The following is a 17,563-nucleotide window of genomic DNA, read 5'->3' on the forward strand; positions in this document are numbered from 1 at the left end:
CAAAGCCCAGGAATTTCCTATTCTGTTGGGTATAATATGCAGAAGGGTGTCTCAGTGAAATTTTCACTGGATCTTTAAAAATTAGTGTTCAAGGCTGGGCGCAGTGGCTCACGCCTGTAATCCCAACACTTTGGGAGGCTGAGGCATGTGGATTACCTGAGGTCAGGAGTTCGAGACCAGCCTTGCCAACATGGTGAAATCCTGTCTCTATTAAAAATACAAAAATTAGCCAGGCATGGTGGCGGGTGCCTGTAATCCCAGCTTCTTGGGAGGCTGAGGCAGGAGAATTGCTTGAGCCTGGGAAGCGGAGGTTGCAGTGAGCCGATATCGTACCACTCCGCTCCAGCCTGGGCAACAGAGAGAGACTCTGTCTTAAAAAAAAAAAAAAAATAGTGTGCAATTTCCAGGTGGCAATTAAAAGCAAGATATTCTGAAGAGAAGAAAAAGTTTGTAGAATATGGAAGTGTAAAAAAAATAATGCCTAGCAGAGCATGGTAAGAAGTGGGATGGAAAAGGAGAGAAGAGGGACTGGTGGGAATTCTGATGAAGCTTTTGATCTTTACCCGTAGATTTTTTATTTTAGCCTATAGACAATGGAGAGGCACTGGAGCAGTGGCTCTTGATTGACAGGGGATGGACCTCGAAAAAATACATGCATCTTTTTCCTGGGAAAATACACCATATGCAGACATATGATATAGATTCCTTTGATCCCCAGCACACAAATTATATCCAAGTTCCCTTAACTCCTGTGTAAGATACCTGAAATACAGGTTAAAGCAGGACTACAACAAGATCATATTTTTGTCTTAGAAATGCCATGATGGACGATGAATTAGAAAGGAAATAGACTGGATTAAAATTGTTCTTATCTCACTGTTCTTTTTTAAATTAATCTCTAAACCTATTATAGTCTCCTCCTTATACTATATTTTCCTGGAGAACTGTGATAACAGTCTCTCTAGTTTGTTTTTGTTTTTTCCATACCACTTCTTACTCAAGAGATGAGAATATGTCAAGAAAACAATGTGATTCAAAATATCAAGTTCTGCAAAGAAGGCACGTATAGTTTGGCAGGAAATACAGACCACTGACCTTGGTAATATGGAGGTCATTGTAGACTTTTGCTAGAACAATTTCGATAGAGGGACAAGGCTAGAAGACAAAGTGAGTGGGCTGAATGACGGAAACCAAAAATAAGAAAGTGAAAAGTTGAACATAGATTACTCTTTCAAAAGGTATTAGGTTTTTGCCATTGAAACCGCAATTACTTTTGCACCAACCTAATAATACTACTTAACAATTTCTACAGGCTTTTGAGATGCCAGATAGTGTTCTGAGGCTTTCAACGAATAAGCTCTGATAATTCTCCCAATAACTCCGTGGGATAAGCACTACTACCCTCCATGTTTTACAAATGAGGAGGCTGAGGCACAGAAAGGTAATACAAACTGTGAATTATAAATGCAGATAGTAGTAAGTGGCAGAGCTGGGATTTGAATACAGGAAGTCTGGTTCTAGAAAAGAGCATGAGCTTTTAACTACCATGGTGCACTGCTTCTGCTAAAGCAAACTTAGTAGGTGAATAGTATAACATTCATAGTAAGTATAATATAATAAATAATATTGATAATATAGTAGTATAATAGTAATATAATAAGCAATATAAATAATATCCAACAGAGAATCTTAATGATATCAGATTGAATAGGTCACTACTACTGTTAAAATAACATGTACTAAATAGTTCAACATTTAAAAGTGAAGAAGGTGCTGAGTTGTCTTTACTGTCCTTAATTTTTAGAGGTTTTGGTATCAAGAAAGGCATTTTACAGCTAATATCCACTATACTATCTACTAAAACATTGCAAACATGCCAAGATGCTGAAGAAAACATAACACTATATTATATATTTTATGTTTCACTAGAATGGAAAATATTAACCAAAAAATCTTTTCTTTAATCAAAGTTTCATTTGACAAGTAATTCATCTTCAGGATAGCTTTTCTTTCCTCTCAGAAGGAATTGTTGTCTTATGACTGACGTTAGGCTGCCAAAAAAAAAATAATGCTTCACTGATAGAGATTCAGAAATAGACTCTGTATTTTAATATAGTATAGTTTTGGGAGAAGGACCCCTGTTATAATTTTTCTAAGTTCTTTGTTGGTTTGTTTGTTTTCTAATGTCTAGATTAAGTAAATGAAAGGAAAATATTTCAGAGTCTACTTACTGGAACCTGGTGAAACATTCAAGTTTTCTTCTTATTTTTTTTTTTTTAGTGTGGGGCTAAATGTTAAAAATTGAAAACAAAATAACAGTTTTACATTTGATGAAGGAAATGTATATTCTTCTCATTAATTTTTTCATGAATAATTTTTTTTTTACTAACAACAGTCAAGTTTCATTTGCATTCTCCTTTTCTCTACCTATTAAGATGGATAGCTGGGTTATACCTCAAAATTCCTTAATTCCTTTAGCTAATGCTACCAAGTGTCTATTATATGGCAGACTATGTAGTACGTGTGGAGAAACTCAGCTAAAAGGCGTAAGTTAGCTTTCAAATAGCTTCTAGTCCAAGAGCAGAGTCCAGTGAAGAAACACTGAGAATACCATGTAATAAATGCTACAACAGAGGCTAATGGGATACCAATGCAGGGCACCCCACTTAGCCTCCACAGCTAAAGAGGTCTTCCCAGAGAAGATGAACCAATAACTGAATTTTGAGGAAGAATAGAAAGGATGTACCCTCTCTTTTATCAAAAGCATAACACTTTTTGTAAACTTTACCACAATTTTTAGTTATCAGCATCTTACACATACAAGAAAAGAAAAGGTGTCAGAAGAGGAATGGTCAGGAAGCAAGAGAAAATTCCAGAGATAGCCGAGGAGGGTGAGTGTGTGAAAGAATTTAGTGGGCAACCATGTCAGTGCATATATTAGTAATATTCTGTATTCAGAATGATCCTTATTTGCATATGCTGGTATATCCGATCCTTCAAATATGGCTAAAGAAGATCATTTTAATTACCCTCTCTGTAGCTCATAAAGATTTATGTTGGTGACAGAGACTAGCTAGATGCTACATAGCAGAACTTGCTTCCTTTTTCTGGGCACACGGTTAAACTATATTTTTCTGGTTTTCTTCCATCTCAGCAGGACCTACAAATAGTTCTGGCTGAAGGGACATGGGCAGAAATGATGTACCTCCCTTGCATGTTAGGCCTCTAAAATGTATCATATGATTCTTCACGTTTTATTCTCTACTTATTGGCCATCTGAAAACAGAAAATACGGTAGACAACTCTGATGAGCCCCTAAAAATGACAGAGCCACAAAATAGAAAAAGCCTGGATCCCTGAGTCACCACATGGTGGAAAGCAACCTAGGGATATCTATCTGCATTGAGATTTTGGTGGCCAAGAATTCACTTTTATTAAATTTGGATACTAAAATTTGGGGGTCAATATTTGTAACAGCTACTGTCAATCAGCCTAGCTAATAACATGTTAATTTGGGATACAACTTATATGTGAATTAATCAAGAATATTTTGGGGTATTTATTATGGAATTATAATGATACAAATATTTAATATTTATTGAATTCTAAGATTTGTACAAAGTATATTATTATCTAATTTTATCAAATTGTAAGTGCTATGTCTTAGATGCTATTGCTGCCATCCCCATTAAAATGGTTAAGAAATTGAGCTCAGGGAGTTGGAAATATTTACTTAAGATTATAGAATTAAACATGGTCGGGCCGAAATTGAAATCCATGCTATCAGACACCAGAGCCATCCATTTAACAGCACATTGTCTCTGACTGGTAGATACCATAATTTACATTGGTCAGTGAATGCCCTTTTAAGAAATTAAACATAGTTTAACACCACCCAATGCAGTTCCCTTCATTCTGTAGACAAACATAGGAGATTCATTTCACTGCAACGAAATTTCACTGCATAGCAATAGAAATTTTTTTCACCAGGATATCCTTTCATAAAAATCTGTATATATTTGAGGGCTGGTGTCAAACGCTTATTTTTTGACCACTAGAACTTTTACTTGGATCTCAAAACCTCTATGAAATTATTGTTACATTAGACAAATTCGAGATGAATCATATATATATATATACAGTTTTGCAATCCTAGCCAAATAGATGTTTGAATAATGGAACTCTCTCTTGAAATTACTGGCAGAAGTTGTCTACTTATTGTTTATTATTTAAAAACTGGTTTAATTTAACAACAACAAAAAAAGTTGAGCTGCAATGACAGCAAACGGTAATTTGATAATCAATTCTAGGTTTCTTTGGTGGATTCCTCTGTAAGTGGTGGTTTGTCTGTGGAAGAATTCATCCCATGCCTTCACCCTCCTTGAGTTTTAAAGGCAATGCTTCATGGTGAGACCAAGGTCCAAATACGTCTTCAAATCTAAGGATGTTCATGCCCACGCCGCACCTGCTGTGTTACTATCTTCCTCCCAAGTCAGAAAAGAGAATCTTAACAAACCCAGCTCTGTTGAAAAGGCAAACTTCCACTTTTCAATTTGGATGAAAAGACCACAACCTGATCCCATTTCGCAGTGATTCCCTGCTCCAGGATGCTGCACTGACCCTCCAGGGCCTAGCAGCCCTGGAACATCGTGTCTTACCATCGCTCTGCATTTGCAACAAATGCTTTTCTACCATTCCTGACATAACAGCTCTATTGTTATCAATTGTAAATGTATTAAAAACACACTAGGGCATTTTCGTACATGTACGTGAAAAATATTATTGCCTGACAGGCTCCAGTCAGCAAGTGCAAAGAGGTTTTATTGAAGGAAACAGCAGTGGCAAACAGCTAGCCATGCTCAAGGAAGGGAATAGTTCCTTTAACATTGGCGGCACACGTTCGCTTAAGACGAGGCTCCTGCCCCTGCCTTTTCCACACCCAGAGGACCTGCTAGACAAGCAGCCCGCCATCTCTCTCTGGGATCAAGCTGTCAACGCAAACTTGCGTTTTTTCTCTTTTTCTGAGCTAAGCTCTACCCCCAGAGCTCCCAACGCCTTCCTGAGTGAAAGCTCTAAAAGAGCTCCCTTCTAAATTGCATCACACGTGCCGCGTACTCTTCAAACTGACAGAACAAAAGAGCCAAATTCCAAAATTCTGGTCTGAGTGACTTGTTAGTTGTGCTGGATGATTACCCCTTAATGGGCTTGGAGAACAGGCTGGGGTGTCCTTCCCTGGTTAGTTACCAATTAAGGCTGATTTGCTTAATCAGGGAAACACACGCTAAGGAGAGAGAGAGAAGGGAAGAAAGCCACACACGCAGAGAGACAGATACACGGAGAGAAGAAATGGGACAAGGAGAGAAGAAATGGGACAAAAGCCAGTCCCACTACTGCCCCCTTGCCCCTACTAATTAGGTGGCAATGAAATTACTTGGACCAGGAGTCACAAAAATAAATTCTCATCTGGAAGCTACTAAACAGGCCTGCTGTGATGTGTGCATGTGTGTCTATTTTTCCCTTCCAGAGCTGATGCTACACCAAATAACAGTCGTGTATTCTTGACAGTTGTTTAGTGTTCGGAGCCCCCAAAGCGTTATTGTCTGCTCCTTCCACCCTTCTTCCCCTTAGCCATTAATAAGTATATTCAACTGCTGAGGGTCACTTTGTTATTCTGACATAATGAACTGGGAGATGTGCTTTCCAAGTGCTGAGGCTGACACGGTGACACTGGCAGCGAGATGTTTTCACCTCGAGGTGCCCCAACCGTACACTCGACACACTTGGAAGAATAAATATTGATCTGCTCTGTGAGGATGTGCACCATGTGAAATGTTAATGCTTTTCAACAGCTTTGGACACACCAAGTAGCTATTATTACTACTGTTATTATAAGGTAGAGAATCCCAGCAAGTGTCTCATCTTCAACCTTTATCCTCATGATCAGTGCACATGTGTCGAATGCCCACAATATTCACACTCATGTGGCTGGACACAATGATGATGTTCCTAGTTTTTTTTTTTCTTGAGATGGAGTCTCGCTCTGTCGCCAGGCTGCAGTGCAGTGGCAATCTTGGCTCACTGCAAACTCCGACTCCCAGGTTCAAGCGATTCTCCTGCCTCAGTCTCCTGAGCAGCTGGGATTACAGGCGCCCGCCAGCACACCTGGCTATTTTTTGTATTTTTGATAGAGACAGGGTTTCACTGTGTCGGCCAGGATGGTCTCAATCTCCTGAGCTCGTGATCCGCCCGCCTCAGCCTCCCAAAGTGCTTAGGATGAAGACATCATTCCTGAAACCCCTCAACAAGAGAGGTAATTAGTCACAATAATAATGTAAATATGTATTGTTTTTACCAATAATAAATATTTATTCCATCACAGGGACTGACTTCTTACTGGGTTGGAGATTTTCTGCTTGTCTTCCCAGGGTGATTCCTTTGTACAGAAAGAAGGAAAAAAATCTTACCATTTCTAAAATCATAAGTGCCTATGAAAGTTTGAAGCCCTATGCTAGGCGTTGGGGTTCACACCAGTAATCCCAGCGCTTTGGAAGGCCAAGGGAGGCAGATCTGTTGAGGCCAGAAGTTCAAGACCAGCCTGGTTAACATGGTGAAAAACAGTCTCTACTGAAAATACAAAAATTAGCCGGACATGGTGGCATGCGCCTGTGGTCTCAGCTAATTGGGAGGCTGAGGCACAAGAATCGCTTAAACCTGGGAGGCAGAGTTTGCAGTGAGCCAAGATCCCACCACTGCATTCCAGCCTGGGCAACAGAGTCTCAGAGTTTGGGTACTAAAAGCGAGGTCTCCCAAAACCCTAGTGTAGGAAAGAGTCATAATTAAACTGCTCCACAAAAGATACAAGCTGAAATCTGTGGAGTGGGTGGCCCTGGTGATGTTTGAGGGAGATATGAGTGCAGCAAGATGACAGGAGCAAGATTTCAGCGTGGAATAATGACCCGTGACAGTAAGCAAGTGACACAGTTCACAATACAGATATCTAATATCTCATTTTAAATCACTTGCCAGCTGGCATTTTGATGATAAAGCTTCCCTTTTCGTTGTTTGCTGTTTAAAACCTTTTTATAGATTTAAGATATATTACATACAATAATTGACAAGGCTTTAAAGCATAACATTTGATGACTTTTGACATATGTGTGCACCATGAAGCCATCCCCACAATCAAAACAACGAAAACATTTCCGTCATACCCTCTGCCAGAGTTTCCCTATGTCCTTTTGTAATCCATCCATCCCTCTACTTCCTTCAGTAGGCAACCTCCGACCCATTCTTCTTACTACAGATTGACTCAACTTCTAAAATTTCATGTAAACTGAATCACTCAGTTTGTACCTTTTTTTGGTCAAGATTTCACACAGCATAATTATTTTGAAAGTTATTCAGATTGTTGCATATCTAAACAATTTTTTTTAGCTGAGTAATATTTAGTTGCACGAATATACCTTAATTCAGTTTATCTATCCACCCAATTGAAGGATATTTGTATTGTTTTCAGTTGTTGGCTGTTACAAATAAAGCTGCTATGAAAATTCCTGTGCAAGTTTTTGTGTGGATATTTCTCTTGGCTAAAACTCTAGGAGTAAAATGCTGAGTCATGTGATAGGTGTGTGCCTTGCCCATTGTTTTCTCATTTTTGACAAACTTTAATAAAATTCTGATACACACATTAAGAATAAAAAGACTGGAGTCATATCTAATGAGACCCAGAAATATCTGAGTGGGATGTGGACAACTACTTACAATGAATGACTAAGGATTGAGTATGAGACAATTCCACTTTTCAAGTATTCTAGACACTTAGAGGGCTGGGTTGACACCTAAAAAATACATTTGTTTATTTATTAAGCTATTTAGTCAACTCATGTTTATTGAACTTCTACTATATGCTAGGCACTCTGATGAGGTTTGGGATAAAAAGCAAACAGTACTGATAAAATTCCAGTGCTAGGCTAGGCACAGTGGCTCATGCCTGTAATCCTAGCACTTTGGGAAGCTGAGGTAGGTGGATTTCTTGAGCCCAGGAGTTTGAGACCAGCCTGGGCAACGTTACAAAACCCCATCTCTACAAAAAATAGAAAAATCAGCCAGGCATGGTGGCATGCACCTGTAGTCCCAGCTACTTGGGAGGCTGAGGTGGAAGGATCACTTGAGCTTGGGAAGTCGAGGCTGCAGTGAGCCATGACTAGGCCACTGTACTCCAGCCTGGGTGACCAAGTAAGACCCTGGCTCAAAAAAAAAAAAAAAAAGTTTCTGGTGCTTAATAGAGCTATGGTCACAAATAATGGACACACATACATCTACTTTGCAGCAATTTGAAATCTTTGTGATCTACTCACAGACCAACTTTTCTATTTCGTCCCTCACTTCTTCCTTGCTTCGTTTTAAGCAAATTAATTTTTTAATTGGTGCTGCTTAAGATGTCATCTCATGGAATGCCTCCTCTTCTTCTCACTTATTCAAATCTTGCCTGTCACTTTTTAAACGCTGCCTTGGACATCTTCAGCCTGGAGAAACCTCACGGTTTCCTGATTTATTTGGTCTGGAGTGCAGTCTGGGCATCACGATTTTTGGCAACTGTGAAGATGATTCTAATGTGTAGCCAGGCTTGAGAACCTCTGCCCCAAAGAGATTTTATCAGCACATTTTCCTATGATTGCACTTTGCTGCAGAATGTCCTTGTTCCTTTATATTTTTTTCCAACCTCTATTGGAGAAGAAGGGGCCCTCTGTCTTTTAAAGGTGAACCTTTGCATGAGGGGTTTACATCCCTATCTCTTTTACCATCCACAAAAGATGTGTCTTCATCAACCGTCATTCTCTTTCCTTGCATCTTCAGTCTTACTCTACTGACTGCTTCCTCCCTCTGGATGCATTCTTAGGTGTACTAGAGCCTATAAATCCTTTGTGCACTATTTTTTCCATCGTCAAATTCCTCTGGGTAGTCCTTAATACATACTATTTCATCACCCACTCACTCCTTAATCCCTCACAATTGGCTTCCGTCTCCTCGCAAATTAAACTGACCTTTCAAAGCTCATGTGATAATACATGCTAGGTGCTTAATAAATAATTGTTGAATGAATGTTAAACACATGAATACATGGCTCTAATCACCAAATCAATGATCTTTAATCAGTTTCCATCCTTGACACATGGTCAGTCAGGCTCATGGCTCTGTCCTTGTCTTCTTTAATGTAGAATCCTGGTTTTTCTCCTATTTTAGAGGTTTCTCTACGACCCCTTTGCTGTCCACTCTTGAATATGTTAGTCTGCACAATGTGTAAGGGTTCTGGTGGCAGACAAAGTTGGCATTCAAATCAGGCCACTGACAATTTATTGCTGTATGACTTAGGACAAATTATCCCTCGTCACTAAGCCTCATTTCTTTATCCGTAGAAAAGAAATAATTATAGCATTGTTTCAAAGGTTGATGTGCTACTTAAATGCCACAGCAAAGACAATACATGTTCATTAAATGTTCATATTAGTGGTTCAGTGGACATAAGCATCCTATGGGCAGTCACCACACCATTTTTCCCACCATCATGATTCTGTCTTCAAAACCTGCACAGGATTTGTCACAAGGTGCTTGAAAAATACTAGCAGTGAATGAATGAGCAAATGCATTATTCTACTTCTCTTAATGAATAATCTTTCCCACGACCTTGGCTTTAGCTCTCTTCACTCTTTCCCTTGCTAACCTAACTTATTCTCTAATGACCTGTTGACCTTATTCATTCTTCAACTCTCTCCTTCGCATAGATGACTGCTAAATCCAAACTAAAATCGACTTGGCCCCTTGTGATCTACAGATCCAGATGTGTTGTCTTTTAGACACTTCCCAAAATAACTTTTCCAGAGACATCACTTTGAGACTTTAAACTCCCTGCACTTAAAAAAGAATGATTATCTCCCCTTAATCCATATTATTCACTCATATATATTCACTTCTTGTATATTTTATGTATTTTATTATACATTTATATTTGGAATGGCCTCTAAAGAGTTCTACCTGCCTATTTGTTTATTAGCCTTAAGATATTCCCACTTGCAACACATTCTTCTTACTAATGTGTAAGCCTTAATGTATTAGCAACCTCCACATTGACAACCAAAAATAATTATAATATTAATTTTTTAAAGTCCATACTCCTTTTGGGGCCTGTAAATTGACCCTTGTTTTACTAGAAAACTTTTTTTTTCTGAGACAGGGTCTCACTCTGTCACCCAGGCTGGAGTGCAGTGGCACAATCATGGCTCACTGCAGTCTCAACCTCCCAGGTTCAAGCGATCCTCCTGCCTCAGCCTCCTGAGTAGCTGGGACCACTGGTGCATGCCACCATGCCTGGCTAATTAAAACTTTTTTTGTAGGAATGGGGTCTTTGTATGTTTCCCAGGCTGGTCTCAAAGTCCTGGCCTCAAGTGATTCTCCCTGCCTCAGCCTCCCAAGGTGTTAGGATTTCAGGTAACAGCCACTGCGCCTAGCAGAAAACCTTTATTTATGTAAAAAATATTTCTTTATTAAGCAAGTAACATGTAGGTAAGTTTCTATTGTGAAAAATCGTAGCTTAAGCAACACAGATGTGTCAATGTCAAGGCAACATCTCCACTTCATTACTGCAGCTTGCCCCATTCTCACTGCTCTTTGACAAATTTATTTGGTTCCTATTATCAGTTTGGGATAAAGCTTTTCCAGATCTTTTGCATTCATTCTCGAACATTTGCATATCTGATTTTTACTTAATGTAAAGGGGGCAAGCTGTATTTATTAATAGGAAGCTATATTTTTCCCTTTGTTAGTGTATCCTGGAGGTGTGCTCATTTAGATCTTCCTCATCCTAAAGAATTACTGCATCATATTCTCCAGTACGGATACACCACAATATAGACAGACCTCTATTAATGAATGCTTAAACACTACCTTGCTATGTTTATTTCCCATCCTTCTCATATGTGTGATCTTTTAACCAAATAAAAAAGCACATTTCAGACTTTTCTATCTTGACCTCTTTGTGCATGCCTTTCTTTTCCGATTCCTTTCAGTGAAACGTCTGCTTATCCTCCAAAACTCAGCTCAAATGTTAACTCCATGTTCTGTCCATCATGCTATGCTAAAATTGATGACTTACACCTCTTACTCTTCTTCCTCAATCATTCAAGGACAGACTCTAATGTTTTTATACTCCCACAGAGCTAAACCTAGTGTCCTACATATAGTAAACTTGGAATCCATGTATTGCCTAAATAGGGAAAAGATTGTTAACCTTTTGTTATCTAACATGTATACACACAGATTATAAGCAACTCCAAGGTGAAACATACCTCAATGAGCTTTGAATAATGTGCATGTGTTATGATTTGTATGCCGGTGCCATGGCAGCCATATTGTGGGCATGGACAAAGGCAGAGTATTTTTCCTTAAATATTGCACTGAAAGTGCCCCTTAATCACTATAGGAAGCTACCACAAAGAAAGGAGGATGAACTTACCAGGATCTCCAAGAGGATTTAGAATTGAGGTGGATAATCCTAAAAGAGAAGGGAAAAGAAACTAATTGAGTGGTATCTTTTTTTTTTTTTTTTGCCTGTCCAGGATCCCTTTTTCAGGAAAGAGAACTGTACTTTATAGTGAAGAACGTATTCTTTATACCTTGAGTGGAAATGGCTTGCCCTCTCCTGCTCCTCACACAGACATATGATAGCCAGAGTCCTCTATCTCCTAGCCACAGCAGCTTGTTCTAGGATGGTTGTGAGACTCACATAGCACCAATCCAGGCGTTCCCTGACACTTGAAATTAGCATACTGGGAGTAACAGTTCTCTCCTTCTATGTAAGGTGTAAACACTATTTGGGCTTTGGATAGACAGAGCCATTTTTCTGCCATGTGTAAAAAGTCTATCTGAGGCTGGGCATCGTGGCTCACACCTGTAACTCCAACATTTTGGGGAGGCTGAGGCAAGAGGATCATTTGAGCCCAGGAGTTCAAGACTAGCCTGGCAACATGTAGAAATCCCATCTCTACAAAATAAATAAATAAATAATTAGCCAGGTATGGTGATGCATGCGTGTGGTCTCAGCTACTTGGAAAGCAGATGTAGGAGATCTATTAAGCCTGGGTGGTGAAGGCTGCAATGAGCCATGATCACACCACTGTACTCCAGCCTGGATGAGAGTGAGCACTTGTCTCAAAAAAGAAAAAAAAGTCTATCTGAGAATAAACCCCCAAAAGGGGGCCAAGAAAAGAAAGTAAAGGCAGGGCACTTTAACCACAGGGACAAATTCCAAATGTATTGTTTGGGTCCCCATATTTAGTTGCTCCTGAAGCTTGTCTCCATCTGGACATCCTAGATATGTGAGTCTACAAATTCCCTCTTTATCTAAACTGGTTAGGTTTCTATGACCTGTAATGGAAAGAGACTCACAGAATTGCATAGGAGGTTTAATTAATTTTATATATTTCTTCTGACTCTATTTTCTTCCCATCTCTTTTTAGAGGATGCATGCTGATTAAATTCTCTAAATCTAATTGTTTAATCTCTGCTTTCTAACTCCTAAAATATTCACAGAGTGGAAATGTTTAATTTTGTGAAGGTATGCCAAAAATGATCTGCAAAAATGGCTTAAAATTGGAGGCTGAATCTTATGCTAAAATGAATGGAAAGGAATAAAGAAACTGAGATGTGGTTTCTGCTGAACTGGTCTTTCATCAGTTCTATTCAATTTGCAATAGTGAAAAGTGGGGCTAGGAATTTACGTATGTTATGTTGAGTACCTACTCAGTTCAACTATGTCATGAAATTTACCTGTATCTTGTAGATATTGTTATCTTGATTTCAAAGATTGTTTTAAAAAATCAAATGGTTTTCAGAGTTTCATTCTTGCCCAAGGTCCAAGTCTTACCCTAGCTATTAGGTATAGAAATGGAAGATTAGACCCCAGCTGTCTGAGTTCTCAAGGCTTCTCCACCATTCAGGATGTTATGCAATTAGGTTGGATATTGACTCTGTTCCCAAACAGAGCATTTCCAACTTTAATCAACTGTCTTGAAGTTCATGGTTTGATCATTATTGTTTTGGAGGAAAACAAAGCCAATCACTTTCTAGGGAGTACATTACTATAAAGAGAGTATAAAATTTGAATTTAGAGACACATAAATTCCAGTTTCATTTTCACTAAAGAGCTCTGTGATTCTGAAGCTTAACATTTCTAGACCTCAGTTTCCTCTTTGGTCAAACAAGGGGAATGAGGGCCGATCATCTCTCAAGTCTATTTCATCATTTCTCTCCTGGTAAGTGCTTCCCCAGAGCCCTGTATTTTTCCTGTAGGAGATCATATCGCCCTATGTTATGATTATATGCTAAATACAGTGACGTCTCGTTCAACTCAGTATTTCCCAATAGTGAGTCCAGCGTCTGGCAGATAGATCATCAATGAATATTTGTTGAATAAATAAATGAGACAATGAAGTCTATTTACTCTTGTGGACAAAATATTACTTTTTTTGTGTGTGTATTGTATTTCTTTCACTGACCAAAGGAGTAAGCTTTGAAATGGAAGAAAATACCTAATATTCTAATTTTGCTGATGAGAAGTGAAAATAGGTTAATGATAGTTTTGAGTGCTTCAGTGCTCAATACATCAGTATGGATTTTACACAGGACATTTCTTTAACTAGAAGCTCAAGATAAGCAAGGAGTTAATGGAAATTTTTAAAATAAGAGATGTATTTTAAAGTGTAAAATGGTCATTTTAGATAACCATTGTAATTCAACTTTTAAGGCTTGGTAACAGAGCCATCCTGGTGAACTTTCTATGTGAACAAAGTTTCCTTAATCAGCTTTTCCTATATTATCTCATCTTGGGGAAAAAAAACAGTAGCTAAGCCAGAAACAAGCAGAATAACCAAAAAAAAAAAAAAAAAGTCTGTGGCCAAAGCGACAGAATTACTTTTTTTTTTTTTAATCTCTCCATTTGTGTTTGTGAAGTAGAAGTGAGCTATGTGGTTTTTTGTCTTTGTTTAGACATTGGACAATAAAAATCATAAGAACATATATTTTTGACATACTATTTTTTGGTGTTCTTTGGAATTTGGACCCTAATTAAAAAATATGTGTTTCCTAGCCCTTCTTACTGTGAAAATCCTTGGCAATATAAACAGATGCACTGGTTGGCTTTTAATTCTGACACCAGACTGTCTGAAATAATAGCTCTAAGAAAGTGTGAATTCTTTCATTCCTTCAGCGTCAATTATAAGTACTTAATTTGTTTATCTTTCTATTGCTGACTATAGTACCAATCTGGTTTATTTTTCACCTGGCTAAACATGGAGCATTTCAGAAACCCCTAGTTTATTCTGCACGAGAAGACAGAAACAAGCCACAAGTCTGAGTTATTTTCATACGCCAGGGCACATCACTGTAATTTAATAATTAAGATATTAAGTGGTGTTCTGAAAATTTCAGTAATATAGGCCCATAAGATGACAGAATTAGGATACTTGATAAGCAGTATGAAAACACTGAATATTTCTTATAAAAGTTGATTCATCATTTGATAAATGAGCCAAGTTAATAGCTTACTAGCTCATCTTGGCCTTTCACAGTCAAGGATATTCATTTTTTTGTGTCCACCCATTTTTACACCTTGTAACCAATTTACTGTCACAGTGTTTTTAGCCTGTGATGTGACTGCGGTGACACTGACTTCTGTTCATGGATGGGGTACCATAAATGATATATGGGCTGATAAATTTATCAGTTCCTGGGAGTTGAGATATTCTGGAAGAATTGCTAGAACGGGTCTTCATAAATATTGTCATATTTCTACTTTAAAACTCCACTCTTTAGAGGTGTGTCTTTATATACTGGAGGCAAACATAAAATCAAAAGGCAAATTATTGCTGGAACTCATGATAAACATGATGAAGAATGTGCTATGCTTCTCCAATTGTTTTCTTTCAAAATCTGTCTTTGTATATGCATTTATATTTTGAGATGTTTTCACCAGTCATTTTGGTGACTAACCCTAAAAAAGTTTATATCTCATTTGTAAATATGATGAAAAGAATTATTAGGGCTAAAATGTAATGGGAGGTATGGTAGGAATTGTTAAGCCCTTTATTTTTATTATCACACTTGAATCCTCATAACATTGCTAAAGGTATTCTTGTTAGTATTTTTCTCATTTTAGAGGTAAGGAAGTTGAAATTTAATGATACTAAGTACCTGACCCATGTTCACAGAGTCAGAAAGTGGTGGAAGCAAATACTTTAACCAAATAGGGCCAGAGTGTTCAATCATGTCCTGCTGTTCCTAAACATTGCGGCTACTAAGGCGTCTAATGTCTCACACACATGAGTCCATTTAATCCTTCCTAAAAACCATTAATGTTGAAAATATTATACCTATTTTACAAATGGAGAAACTGAAACTCTGATGAAGTGATTTGCTCAAGCTCACACAGTGTGTAAGTAGTAGAGATGGGCTTAGAACAAAGGTTTGCCAGAGTCCAATAACCTGTGCTCAAAAGTTTCATTCTAAACTGTATAATAGCATTTGTTTAGGCCCTTAGAGTTTATTATCTAATCCTAGTAGGTGGCACCAACACAGTTCTTCTGTGTGCAATGGCTGACTACACTATCTCTGATTCCAGAAAGACTAGAGGCAATTTCCTCGTAAGGGTAAGGGCCAATGATGTGTACTGCTATTGTGACATATGTATAATAGGGATGAAAAGGAGTCTTGGAGGATATGTATTTCTACTGGTAAAAGCAGAGGCTGGGGATTGGGCTTCTGGAGTATCTTTCCAACCTTTTTTATATGACACATCATTTCATTCATATGCCTCCAATTAATCTCCCCTAAAATCAAGTTGGCTCTGATAACATCTCTTTGGAAATGGTGGGAAAAACACATAGTGACATCCTCTTGATCTTTTTGCAAAAACACAGCTATGATTTTGTCAGTTTTTAAACTTTTTTCCCATTTGTGGAAAATTTCTTTTTGTGGAATTAGATAATTGAGAATATGAAATCTCAGTGGCCCATAGGTCCCATGACCATCCTTTGGGGCAGTTACTTGGACAAGCATGATAGCTTCTAAGTTGTTTCCTGTTGTTCTTGGCCTCATTGCAATCCTTTCCAAAACTTCCCTCCTTCTCTGCTGCATTAGTAATGCAAAATGAAATTCATTGTGCCCATTATATCTGTTAAATGGTTTCCATTTTAACTTGAGAAAAATGTATTGACGTTCATGTGTTTGGCATGAAAAATGTGTATATCTATCGAAGATAGCAACTTGTCTGTTGGAATTACAGTGCATTATGTATAATGCTGCTTTTAGCTGTGCATGTACATTTCCTGGAATCTTATTGTGTCAGAGCTTGGAAAGTTTACACAAGCATTGGTAATCTAATTTTTGTCTGGTGGGTGGCTGTGGAAATATGGAGTATTTGAAAAAGCAAATGTCTTGGCCATCTGTGCCAGGGAGGGGTTTGGTGGCAGGGGTGTCTAGGCAGGTGGGTAAAAAACAACCATCAAAAAAAGACTTTAAAAAAATTGCCCCAGGCCTAACCTAAATACTAATTTCCCAAGAGCAGAACGATATAACCGTTTTGTGACATGGGTTTTTAGCACATTTCTGGTTATTCTTTTTAGGAGTTCTAATTGTAAGGTTGAGGAATCTGTTTTATCTTTCTCCTGCCTCTTAATGATAATCCTTCTCTAGACTATATTGTTTCCTGTGCCTTTTGTCTTCTGCAGACAAGAGTCTTTGGCTCATGAACATCTTGTTAAGGTCTGTTGAGGATTAGGGGCTGTGACACAATTTTCTTGCTGAGTCTTTTTATTGGGGATTTTTCAGCTGGTTTGTCTTGGAGGCCTTTGAAATGTCTTCTATCAAGCAACAATTTTCATTTTTCTTTGTTTTCCTTAAAATTGGGGTTGTATTTGGCTCAACTGTTCCTGGGGTCTAGGTAATGAATTGTATTATTTGATAGGCCAGTGTGAAATTCTGTGTGCAGCAGCTGCACTGCTCTCTTTCTTTCAGAGTTGCTTAAATCCTACTCACTGCACTGCTGCTGAACTGTGATGTAGTTTTCGTTTTTTGGCTTTAAGTGTATTTCAGCCACACATCTAAAGCAAGATTTCTTAATTTCTGCACTATCGTCATTTTGGACTGGAGAATTCTTTGTCGTGGAGGGGGGTCTGTGCTATGCATTCTGCGTTGGGTGGCAGCGTCCCTAGCCTCTACCCACTTGATGCCAGCAGCACCTTCTCCAACGTCTCCAGGTATTCCTAATGTCCCCTGGGGAGTGAAATCACCCTCATTTGGGCATCACTGATCTAAAGCAAGGTTGAAAGACAAGGCTGGCATGATGTAAAGGAATTTCCATAAAAAGCACTGAACTCAAGCAATGCAATGACAATTCTGAGAGAGCTTTGTGTCTAGGAGGATATGTGGAGGAACTGTATCACACATCCCTGGAGAAAATACTGTAATAATTGTCTATAGTTTCCTAGAGTAAGTAACAGAGGAGGTAAGGGTC

General features: G+C 38.4%; 1 protein-coding gene across 2 annotated transcripts in view; it reads right to left on the reverse strand.

The window, feature by feature from the left end:
- MDFIC2 (MyoD family inhibitor domain containing 2) overlaps window positions 1-17,563 on the reverse strand; it is a 115,783-nt gene that overhangs the window by 29,609 nt on the left and 68,611 nt on the right. The window contains exon 3 of one of the 2 annotated variants that reach the window (XM_063703904.1): window positions 11,510-11,548. The exons of the other annotated variant lie outside the window; for it this stretch is intronic. Within the exon in view, the coding sequence (XP_063559974.1) occupies window positions 11,510-11,548 (39 nt within the window). The remainder of the gene's footprint in view (window positions 1-11,509; window positions 11,549-17,563) is intronic. 2 annotated transcript variants of the gene reach the window in all.

The sequence above is a fragment of the Gorilla gorilla genome, chromosome 2 (assembly GCF_029281585.2).
Source record: "Gorilla gorilla gorilla isolate KB3781 chromosome 2, NHGRI_mGorGor1-v2.1_pri, whole genome shotgun sequence".
Taxonomy (NCBI): Eukaryota; Metazoa; Chordata; class Mammalia; order Primates; family Hominidae; genus Gorilla; species Gorilla gorilla.